Genomic DNA, 11,646 nt, shown 5'->3' with positions numbered 1-11,646 from the left:
GGAGCGAGGCCCCTCCTCCGGCCTCCAGATGCCCCCCCGACTGTCGCACGTTCCAAAACAAATGATTTAGAGATGAAAAGCCCCCCCTAAAAAAAATCAGGTAAAAAATCAGAAACAGATGTCCAGTTTATTGAGTTCACCACTTTAGGCGTGTTACAGTATTTACTGTCCCCCTCGCCCAGACTCCCAGTTTTGATTTATTTATCGGGCGACCCACTGACCTCTCATGGGTTCAGATTAAAGTCAACAGGGCTACTCACCTCTGCAATGGAAAGGTTTCAGGCTACCAGCTGCACCGTAAACTCAAACTTCAGCTGTTCGGCCGAAGGTTTCTCTACCGTAGGATGTCTCTTATACTGGCCTTAAACTTCCTAAGACTTTTAACTATCTTTACTATTGCATGTATGGGTATAATTATTTTAAGACTATTTGCACATTAACGTCAGAACAGGAACCGAATGACCTTTGCGGATAAACTTAACGTAGGAACGTCTACCGGTTGAGTCCATTTAACGGGGAATAGTAATGCTTTTGATTACTATGTAAATACTGAATGGGCATCTGGGTTTTGTTTCATGGCTACTATATTTGTTTGGTTTTGTTTGTATGGACTTCTTTGCTGTTTTCAGAGAAATGTTGCCACCCATGTCAGTTTTTACTCTGAAGACGGTGAATTGACACACACACACACACACACACACACACACACAGCTTATCACAACGTAAGTAAGTGGTATGAAGCTGCAGCACAGCTCACCTCGTGCGTCCTGGGCATCACTCGTCTTCGCTGTTGCACAATCACTCTCTTAACACCTCGAAGAAGAAGAAGAAGAAGAAGAAGAGAGAGAGAGAAAGAACGGGCAAAGAGAATGTAAACACAACTAAGAAAAAGGGAATGTTTATCTTTTTAAAAGGGTGAATTTATTCGCCAAACTTGCTTGTTTACATCGAATCGTTCACATATTATTAAGCACATGCTGCACACACGCCGCAGCTCCTCTTCAGAGCTTCAGAGAATGTATGCTTGCATGCCTTTTTGCACCTCCAGCACCACCCGGTGTCTCCCTCCCTCCCAAAAAAAAAGAAGAAAAAAAAAACACCCCAACCGATCGCCCTGTAATTCGATTGTAGCACGTTATTGATTGTAGCATCCACCGTTTCTATCTCACTCCCCCCGCGTGCGTCTCTTTGCCAAAACATCACGTTACGTCCTCCTTTTTTCTTTCATTTTTTTTTATTATTATTTCTTTCAACAAAGCAGATCCTCAGGTGTAAGTCCTGCACACTCATCGCGCTCCCGGAGGACTCGTAGCAGCCGTTGCCGTGACGTCATTCTGTCCCTGCGCCGTTATAATTGGCCCGCGAGACCGACGATGAGTTTTTTTGGGGGGGACGTGACGCTGAGGAGCAGCGACCCCCCTTCACGAAACCAAAAGGGGGTCGTCGATACTTTAGGAACCACTGGTTTACTGCTTCCATGTCTCACAGGTATCTCTATCTAGTGTTCTGTATATTTTGAAGACAAAAAAAAAAGAAAAAATCAGCATGATTGAGAAAAAAAAAATGAGAAAAAAGATCTATGCAAGTGTTGCATGAAATCGGATTGTTTCTTTTTACAGTTAAGTATTTCAGTAATGCATTGATTCTGATTCTCCTCGTTGTCTTGTAGTGATAGTCTTGTCTTTGGGGCTACTCACTCCTCACACCACTAACAACACTATGACTTAAAAATAATAAATCAGAATGCATCACTTTATTTATCCACAAGCATTTATATTGGGGACTTTTTCTTTCTTTCTCTCCACAATATTGGGTGGACCCTGGTTGACGCACTCACTTAAAAATTGTCCCAGATTTGTTTTCCTTCTTCAATTTGTGGTAAAGAATTGAATGATTATTATTAAATCCCTGCATGCTTTAGTTCACCAATTAGCTATATTTTCATTATATTTTGACAGAGTATGTTTTTCAAAGCGGACCAATTTAGCAACTGATTAAAACAAAGCAGTTGAGTTTTTTTCAATTCATGAAGCACAATTTTTACAAGGGTTATAATTTTAATTTCCTCTGTCTTATTCTGTATGCAATACTAAGCCGAACATTGAAAAACTTTAAACGCCTTAGACCATCTGGACTTCCTCTTTTTGTGTGAGTAGATAAAAGAAAAAAAGAAAAAAATTGCACTACATTTTTTTGGGATGGTTGCTTTGTAATGCAATAACTGCACTAAATATAACCGTGTATCCACCAGACTACCACAGCGTGCTAGCGTGGCCCAACACGCCTCTTCCCTCTATTTATCAAAAGAGACAGCAAATGTGTAAAAAGTGAGACATTTCCTGCCTGATGCTGTATAGAATGCTTTCTATTTGAAAATAGATTTACAATGCTAAGTAAAATATGACTTAAAACAAAATAAACATGACATTTTACGTACTTTTAATTGGTTGGGTCTTTATTCTTTTGTCTCCCTTTCACACACTAAATTGTGAATTCTTAATAGCAGTGCCTTGAACTTTTGTACAGACGTTCATAATCCCAGGAATAATTACTTTTCCTCTAGCACCACCTTGAGGTGGACATTTGTTTTTTTTAGTGACCAACTAGTGGATGGATTGCCATAAAATATGATGCAGATATAGATTCTCCTCTTCAGAATTAATCAGAATCACTTTGGTGATCCTCTGATATTTACATGGACACACCGGTTACCAACAGGTAAAACATACTGGTAATTTAAAGCCCCTAAAAAACTATTTAACATCTGGATTTTAAAATCAGTGAGAAAGGAAAGGAAAAAAAGCTAATATCACTCTTTAAAAAAATAACTGTTCCAACTTTGGCAGAAAATACACACGTTTAATGTAGAGCCTCATCACCCACAGTAAGAAGCTGGCTGAGAAAACTAAAATATTTTTAGGGCCTTTAAAAACACAAACATGAGATAATCCAACTGCTTTTTTACAAGATAAAAAATGTAAAAACGCATCTTTAAACATAAGAGCAAACTTCATGCAGCATGGGTGGACTTCTGAATAAAAAGCCTTTATTGGTTACATGGCCAGATCATAATTAATCAAGTTTGGCAGGTAATCCAAGAACATACTGTACATGTTTATCTTTATTTTGTGTTTCTAATTTATTGCTTTTTGGAGGGTTTCTGATGTAAATGCTTTGGTTTGTAAAAACAAAAAAGGTCAGACTCGTGTATTTGACTTAACAAGATCTAAACAGGTTTTTAAAAGTTTTGTGAACAAGTCATGTATCCAACAAAGTCCATTTAACCAAAACTCCACATCCCTCCCGCTCCTCGATGTTCGGGAGCTAGAAGTTACTTAAAGTTAAAAGATCTCAACCCTTCTTTGCATCCCAATATTTACCCATTGAGCACATCGCTATCGGAAAAAAAGTATTTTTAAGCAGTCACGAGCCGGACGTCACTTCATACAAATGTTTATATTTAAAAGGATGAATCACAATTTAGTCAGAGGCTGCGTCTGAAACTAAAGAAAATCACCATCACTTCTGGCATTGGTCTCTTAAACAAACAGGAAACTGAAATTATGGTCACCGAATAATCAATAAAACATAGCGCTTACTACTCACTCGCATCCTGGCTGGTATTGATCTCATTTGATAACCGGAGAGCAGCATCATCTAACAGTGCAGATCAGTTACATCCTCACTTCATGTTTAGAGAAGCAAAGCATAACATTTATCACCGAGTCCACATTTACACATACTTGAATGAGTAGAAATATTCAAAAATCACACACACACACACACACACACACACACACGCACACACATCAATGAGAAACCGCTCACGTTTGAGTCCTAAAATCCCCCAAAACCAGTACGGTGATGATTCCTGCACCAACAGCGAGGGAGGCAGAGGTGGAGAAAGAGCCAAAGAAATGAGTGAAATACCTGGAGACCAAATCCAGAATGCAAAACAGACATTGTGTACAGCTACAACATAAAGAAACAGTTTGAGACTCTGCTGCGAGTGTGTGTGAGTGTGTGTGTGTGTGTTCAGCATCTCAAGTCCAGTTTGTGTGGAAACAGTCTTGCTGAATCAGGCGAAGATGGTCTCCTCGCGTCTCTTCTTGGTCAGGATGGTTCCCGGCTTGTGCTGAGCGTCCGGGTGGTTGGTCAGCTCCGGAGGACAGGTGGAGACGGGGCTCTCCAGGATGGCCTGCTTCAGGTCGTAGAACACCACCGAGTCCTCTTTGGTGAGGAACGTCAAGGCCGTACCGCTCTTACCGGCACGACCCGTACGACCGATACGATGGATGTAATCTGCAGGAGGGCGACACGGAGGTTTTTTGCATGTTGGTGAATTCTTAACAAGAAAAAAAACACAGACAATAAAGAATGAACAAAAATGCTGGGAACGAGGGCTTCTTACCTTCAATGTTCTTAGCCATGTCGTAGTTGAGGACCATGGAGACGTCGTGGATATCGATACCTCGACCAGCGACGTCTGTGGCCACCAGGATGTCTTTGGCTCCTGCCTTGAGGTTGGAGAGGGCAAACTCTCGCTGCTCCTGGCCTTTGCCACCGTGAAGCGTGCAAGCATTGTACTGCGTGAAGTAGAACACAACCGAGGTTACGTCTTGTTTCATATCGTTAGGAGGAAATCCAGCTCACTGAGAGCTAATGGAGTGAGTTTACCGCGGATGTATTTTCCATTTATTCTCCTACATCATAACAGGACTATGACGCCAACATGCTCATTATAAAAATGAATGTTAACAGGATGTTTAGCGACATTAATTAGCGCTTAACACAAAGTACAGCTCAGGCTCATGGGACTGTCATTACTTAAGTCATGAAATAAGTATGAGACAATACAATAAAAAGAAATCAGACAATTTGACCATGTCTGCACCAACTGTCAGGGAAAATAAAATAGCTAAGAATGTTTTCTTCCGAGCATAAACTTTTGTTTTTTGTTGACTCCAGTCTGCAGCGACTTACCCCCATCTTCTCCAGAGACTTCGCCAGCACGTCGCAACCCTTCTTCTGGTTGACGAAGATGATGATGGGAGGCTCAAAGCCACGCGACAACACCTCCAGCAGCTTCTTCCTGCATCACACAGACAATCCAAAAACGCACTCAGTTTGACACTTTTAAAAAGAGAGAAATTACGTTCAAAGTGATACGTTTGCGTGCGTCTCACCTCTTCTCTCCCTCGGACATCAGCATCACCTTCTGCTCGACTCTCTCGTGAGGTTTGCCGGCAGAGCCGATGTACACCACAGCGGGACGTCTCAAGTAGCTCCTGGCCAGCCTCTCCACAGCTGAAGGCATAGTGGCCGTGAACATGACCGTCTGAAAGGAGCAAAAAAAAAAGAAAGAAAGTGTGAAAACACAAAACAAACACCGAGAACACCTGGCGACACATTTTAAACATAAATGATGTTTTGACAGATGAGCATACTTGTCTGTATTTATGTTTTCCAGATTCAAAGTTCATCATCATTTTCTCGGGGTCCTCTGCTTCGTCGGTGTCTGGTTTCTGATTGGTCACCGGGATGTACTCCAGAATCTTCTGGACGTCGGGCTCGAAGCCCATGTCAATCATACGATCGGCCTCGTCCAGGACGACGTACGTGCAGCGGCCCAGGACCAGGTACCGGTTCTCCAGCACGTCGATCAGACGACCCGGGGTGGCGATCACGATCTGTTAGAGAAGAGAAACCCACGCGAGTTGGTGAAACGAAGAACCGTTCCCTTTAAGAATGTAATGGCGGTGTGAGCTTCCTGCCAAGAGAAAACAGGCTGGTAAGCCAAAACACCAACCAAAATCCTTTTTAACACCATTATCTAACGCCTATCTCAACAGGATATCCAGATACCAAAAAAACACCTTATTGTTTTATTGTTATTTTTAGAATACTTAAAAATATCATTAAGTTGCATATGAAAAAAAATCCCTGATAATGCAACACGCAATATTTCCGAATGTCTCACCTCACAGCCCATCCTGAGACGGAAGCCCTGGTCCTCTCGGGAGATTCCTCCGATCACAGCCACCGTGCGGATGCCGAGAGGTTTACCGAACTTTAAGGTCTCCTCCTCGATCTGCTGCGCCAACTCACGAGTCGGAGCCAGGATCACGGCGTAAGGACCCTGGTCTGAGTCTTCAATCCTACACGAACAGAACAAAAACGTCAATGTAAAAATGCTGCGAGAGCTGTCGGCTTGTTTACTTGACATTATTTGAGTGGACTGTGTTACCTGTCGATCTTCGGCAGGGTGGTGATCCAGACAAGCAGTGGAATCAGGAAAGCAGCCGTTTTACCGCTACCCGTCTCGGCCACACCAATGATGTCACGGTTCTGTAAACCAATAGGAATGGCCTGCCTCTGAATCGGAGTCGGATCCTGGATTTGAAGAGAGAAAAGTCATTATTAGTCATTTGAACCGGCAAAAAGCAGTGAGGATACATCAGTTTGTAGGTCAGTTAGAAGAAAATACAAAAGTTAAAGTTTTTGTTGGGGAGAATCCTACTAATTATGCCTGTTGTTTTGTGCACAGCTGAAACTAAAAGAAAATCTAAATGTGCTTGTCAAAGTTATAAAAGCTCATATTCCTCTAATGAAACGGAGACTCGGTTTGCCGACCTTGTAGCCACAGCTGTCGATGACCTCCAGGATGTGGTCGGGCAGCGAATACTCCTTCCAGTTCCTGATGGGGTTCGGGATCTTTCCTCCCTTGGTGGTGATGCTGTAGTCCTCTCTGAAGATACGCCAGTCTCTGTCCGTCATCTCTTCCAGCTTCTTCTGAGACCAATGTCTGTCGTCCCAGCGCTGCTTCGCTTCCTTCTTACGCATCTTCTTCAGTCTTACCCTGAGAGGAGAGGAGAATTATAAGAATTGTGTCTTCTTTTCACCGCCATTTTGTTATTTTCTACCTTCAGTCAATTTTATTTATATACAAGCAGTGTTACTTTTTCAGGTTAGGTTAAAAAAAACGTAAAGAAGCTTTTGAAAACCACTCGTATCTCTTGAAAGAAACAAACGGAGCTGATCATCTCCATGTTGAACTCACTCCTCCTGCTCCTTCTCTTCCAGCGTGCGTCTGTTTTCCATCATGTCACAGTAGAAATTTGACTGATCTCTTTTCTGCTGCTTCAAGTCGATGCCAGCGATAAAGCCTCGGCCGTACAGCTGCACGTGGTGCTTTTCTTTGTAACTACGAGACAGATTGGGAACATCACATTACTGAGACTGGTGCACATGCATAAAAAAACAATAAAAAAAACACCTGGTTCAATTCAAGGGATGCAATCCGTTGGTGTTTACTCACATCGGGTTGTAGTCGACTGAGGTGTCTTCAGAAGCGTCCCACTCAAACACAAACTTCCTGTCATTCAGGTGGCGAGTTCTCCGGCGTTTCTTGACCCCGCCAAGGTAACGCTCCTTTAAAGACATTCATTTGGTAAATGACAGGATTCAAATGTTGGATTTTAATGCGCAGATTTGTGGTGTTTAAGAAGGTCGACCTTTTGATATTTGCAATGCTTGAATACCAAATGGTAAACTACCATTCGGACAAAATACATCACATTGTTGGCTGTTTATATAATGGCTTTTATTGTTCAGGCAGAGGTGACGCACTCTATTACACTTATTACGTTGTTTTTAAGAGATAACAGGACATTTGCCACAACACTCAGTTGATATTTGCTATCAGAATGTATGACCATCGTGGGCGTGAGGGACTTTTCCCTCAAGGTAAATTCATTTGTAAATACGATGACGAGCGCAAGCGCGAACCTCCGTACACGATGATGTGTTACATTTCTCTCTTTTTGTATTTAACCGTGTGCCGTTGCAGCCTTTTACGTTAATCTGATGGCATAAAAAAATATTTTGACCTCCCTTCATTTTGTCACCCAAAAAAAAAAAATCATATACTAGGAAAAGGATCTATTTGGAAAAACTCAGGGATCTTCGGAAGGGATTTAAATTACAAGAGGACAGGAGTTTGGAGGTCTGAATCAGGCTTCAGACTCACTTTAAAGCAAATATAACATACAAAATTGTCGGCCACCGCCACCATTTCCTCTGCTCTCCTTTCTTTCTCCTGAGACTTACCTTGATGGCGTGGAGTTCTTTGCTTTTATCTTTCTCCTCTCTGAGCTTTTGTCTTCCATCATCGCCGTCTTGATTCCCATTGCTGTCTCGCTCCATTCGCTCTCTTCTCTCGCGTCTCTCCCTTTCCTGCGGGTCCTCTATGAACACACAATCTCAGTTCCCATCATTTTGCTCTATAAACTGCATGCAGATCGTTTAAAATTGATTGAACAAGCGCCTGATACACACCCATCATTTTTCTGCCCATGTCCTGGAACATCCTTCTCTTCTTCCTCTCATCTTCCGTCAGCTTCCTCTTTTCTTCCGTCTGTTGCTCCCGACGTTTCATAGCCTCTGCTTCTCGCTCCGCTTTAGAGAGGAATTTGGGCTGACACGGGCAAAATTTTAAAAAAGAAGTGAGGGAAATATAATCTTGGGTTTAAAAAGGAAAAGACAAATGTGAACCTCAGAAAACTCACCTTTGCCTCAGCTTCTTCTTCTGCCTTCTTCTTGGCTAGAAGCTCTTCCAAGGATAAAGGTTGGACCTGAACAGAAGCAACAAACATTAAAATAACGACCTAGGAAACGATGTAATGTAACGCCATGAAAGATTCAGCCGAACCAGATTTTTACCTTATTTTTCTTCTTCTTTTCATCTTCTTCCTCTTCTGTTTTAATATCCTTGTCTCTCTTTAATTTTTCCTTCGACTTTGGAGAGAGACTTCTTCAAAAGGAAATTCAAACAGATATTATCATTCATTCATTGTGTATTTGACTAATTACAATGTACACTTCCAAAACATCTTCCCTTAAATACTCTTATAATAAAGTTACTGTGAGAAACTTGGTTTCTTATAGCAGATTTAACTGACACTTGAGTAAATACAGATACAAAACAAAAATACACATTGTTTGCCTTTTGTCTGAGGTAAGGCATCCACCTTTGTTTGGTTTGCTAGGCACTGCAGCATTGCTAGGCACTGCACCAAGTCGAATATAGCAGTTTCACAGTCATAATTATAACTTGAATTGTTGTTTGAGAAACTTCACAGCGGTGGGCCATACATCGCTTTTGTTTCCCCCCCAAAACAAAGTATCAACATTGACACGGCGTGTGATCTTTCTCCACTCCATCATTCACATACCTGGACCTCTTGCCACGATCTTTATTATCGCGCCGATGGCCGTCGCGCTCCTTACCACGGCCTCTCTCTCTGTCCTTATCTCGGTCACGCTCCTTCTCTCTGTCCTTGTCTTTCATGCGTCGGTCTCTGTGATCATAATACAAATCACGTACAATGTTACAAAAATAAGACAAACGCTCTGTGTGTAACAAGAAATTAGAACAATTAAATCTTTAGTTACCTTTCTAATGACTTGGAGCGATTCCGTTCACGAGAACGACGTTTGCGTATCGGTGATACTTTACGTTCTCGTGAGCGTTTCCTCTCTCGGTCTTTGCTTCCTGAGGGTTCAGCATCTTTCTTCTCTGCCGTGTCAGCTGCCATCTGCAAACACAAAGTTGTCACGGGTCAAATTGTAGTTACTTGACATTCACTCGCAGAATAGTACTTCAGGACTTTTGAGAGGACATAACGTAATGAACAGCCTACAGTTATGCTCCAACGGCAATGCAAGATAAACATTACATTTGAATTTGCTTTAACAGTTTTTCCTCACAAAGTAAACTTTGGCCATGCCTAATTCATGATGGTAGTCTGCGTCTGTTAAGTGAAAAGTGTAATGTTTTTTGTTGTGGTCTACAAAACACATTAACTATAATGCTCAGTGTCCGCATAAAAAAATGCAACAAAGTGTTATGTCTCAACATTATTGAACTCTAAAGTTCATACAACAGCAAAAGTTGAGCATTGACATACAGAAAAGATTGGTTCTTATTTTCTCTTTTAGCCAAAAACATCAGGATGTTACGAGGAAACAACTGGGTGGTTATTATCCATCTGGGTGTAACTAGTTGAATAAAATCACTAAATATCATTATTTCACATAAGTTGCTTGAGTGGTGGGTTTGCATATTATTTACGTAATTCTATGATAAGAAAAGAAAGACACTCTTGTGGAAAATACAACATTTTAAGATGTTCGATAACAGACCAAACACTAGAGCTTTTGAAATACATATAACAATCGATATCACAAGCAACAATGAAGGTTTGGGACACATGTAAGTTAGCTAAGTCAGCTCTGCTTGAGTTTTACATCAATGTCACGTTAATTGTCCTGCAAGAATCGGAAGTAACGTGTATTATTGGTCTTACAGTAAAAGTTTGAGCCTTATTTTAAATTTCAAACCAAAGTTTACCGACATAATTAAGACTTAAGGTCCAGTTCGCGACGTAAACAACGAGACAAGTTACTCTGCAGAATGAATGCAGATAACTGCTCGTGTTAGCGAGCTAGGTCCTTACGTTAGCTAACAACTTAGCCAAACGGCTAACTATCTTCTATAAGCAGCCCAAACGTGAAGAACTGAAGCCGCGCTCGAGTCAAACGACTCGTCTTTATAAAACACAACAGGAGGAGTTTGATTCTTTACGACATTTATAGCTTACCTTAATTACTTTGTCAAGAAAACACTTGCGATTGATGTACGCTTTCAAGAAGACGCCATGTCGCTCGACACGAGCGAATGACCGCAGGGGTTTGTGGGAGTTGTAGTACTGAGCGTTCCGTACAAAATGCAGACAGCGGTTGTGTACACTACATTTCCCAGCAAAGAGGATGTGTTTTCTCAGGGCCCCTATTGTTTGGGTACATGAACAACTAAATGCCTGATCAGAAATACCGTCAGGCTGTCTGTGTATGACATCTATGGCCCAAGCTATGGGCACAAGGTGGCGACCGTGTTACATGTTAGCACGATACAGATTTATATATATATTAAATCTAGCAGAATTTGTATAGTACATGGTAGCTATATCTTTTAAAAATTAAAAAGATTAACCGTTCATTCACTTTTTTTCTTCTTCTTTTTTTAAAATGTGTGTTTGTTTGTAGAACATGTAATAGAAAGTGATATCAATATACATAACAACAACAAAAACAGAATGCCAGGGACAACATTTATTAATTCAGAGAAAACTAGGCATTCATACAAAAAAATCAAAGGAGGTGCACAAATGAATGGTCTTGATAGCCCTCTTGATAGTTTTTGGAGGAGAATATCTATCTATCTATCTATCTATCTATCTATCTATCTATCTATCTATCTATCTATCTATCTATCTGTCTGTCTGTCTGTCTGTCTGTCTGTCTGTCTATCTATCTATCTATCTATCTATCTATCTATCTATCTATCTATCTATCTATCTATCTATCTGTCTGTCTGTCTGTCTGTCTGTCTGTCTGTCTATCTATCTATCTATCTATCTGTCTGTCTATCTATCTATCTATCTGTCTGTCTGTCTGTCTGTCTGTCTGTCTATCTATCTATCTATCTATCTATCTATCTATCTATCTATATATCTATCTATCTATCTATCTATCTATCTATCTATCTATCTATCTATCTATCTGTCTGTCTGTCTGTCTGTCTGT

The 11,646-nt window shown here is 41.1% G+C and overlaps 1 protein-coding gene across 1 annotated transcript; it reads right to left on the bottom strand.

Moving 5' to 3' along the window:
• Window positions 1-3,024: 3,024 nt before the first annotated feature.
• On the bottom strand, window positions 3,025-10,712 carry ddx23 (DEAD (Asp-Glu-Ala-Asp) box polypeptide 23). Its single transcript, XM_079225700.1, has 17 exons — window positions 10,662-10,712; window positions 9,454-9,596; window positions 9,234-9,359; window positions 8,722-8,812; window positions 8,568-8,633; window positions 8,338-8,476; window positions 8,110-8,246; window positions 7,319-7,431; window positions 7,061-7,204; window positions 6,634-6,859; window positions 6,248-6,393; window positions 5,981-6,158; window positions 5,448-5,690; window positions 5,187-5,338; window positions 4,984-5,092; window positions 4,412-4,586; window positions 3,025-4,302 (listed from the first exon to the last, which is right to left on the bottom strand). The coding sequence occupies exons 2-17, from the start codon at window positions 9,594-9,596 to the stop codon at window positions 4,079-4,081; spliced, it is 2,412 nt and encodes an 803-aa protein (XP_079081826.1). The 5' UTR covers window positions 10,662-10,712; the 3' UTR covers window positions 3,025-4,078.
• Window positions 10,713-11,646: the final 934 nt, after the last annotated feature.

Source organism: Taurulus bubalis, assembly GCF_910589615.1.
Source record: "Taurulus bubalis genome assembly, chromosome: 11".
Taxonomy (NCBI): domain Eukaryota; kingdom Metazoa; phylum Chordata; class Actinopteri; order Perciformes; family Cottidae; genus Taurulus; species Taurulus bubalis.
The sequence above is the reverse complement of the archived record's forward strand: the minus strand, read 5'-3'. Positions and strand labels throughout refer to the sequence as shown.

Bases quoted from the DNA above. Each gene is read 5' to 3' on its own strand.
- ddx23 (XM_079225700.1), bottom strand. From the start codon at position 9,596: ATGGCAGCTGACACGGCAGAGAAGAAAGATGCTGAACCCTCAGGAAGC. The intron at 8,477-8,567 runs GTGAGTTTTCTG...TGCCCGTGTCAG, and splicing joins AAGAAGAAGCTGAGGCAAAG to CCCAAATTCCTCTCTAAAGC. The intron at 6,159-6,247 runs GTAACACAGTCC...CTGTTCGTGTAG, and splicing joins ACCCTGCCGAAGATCGACAG to GATTGAAGACTCAGACCAGG.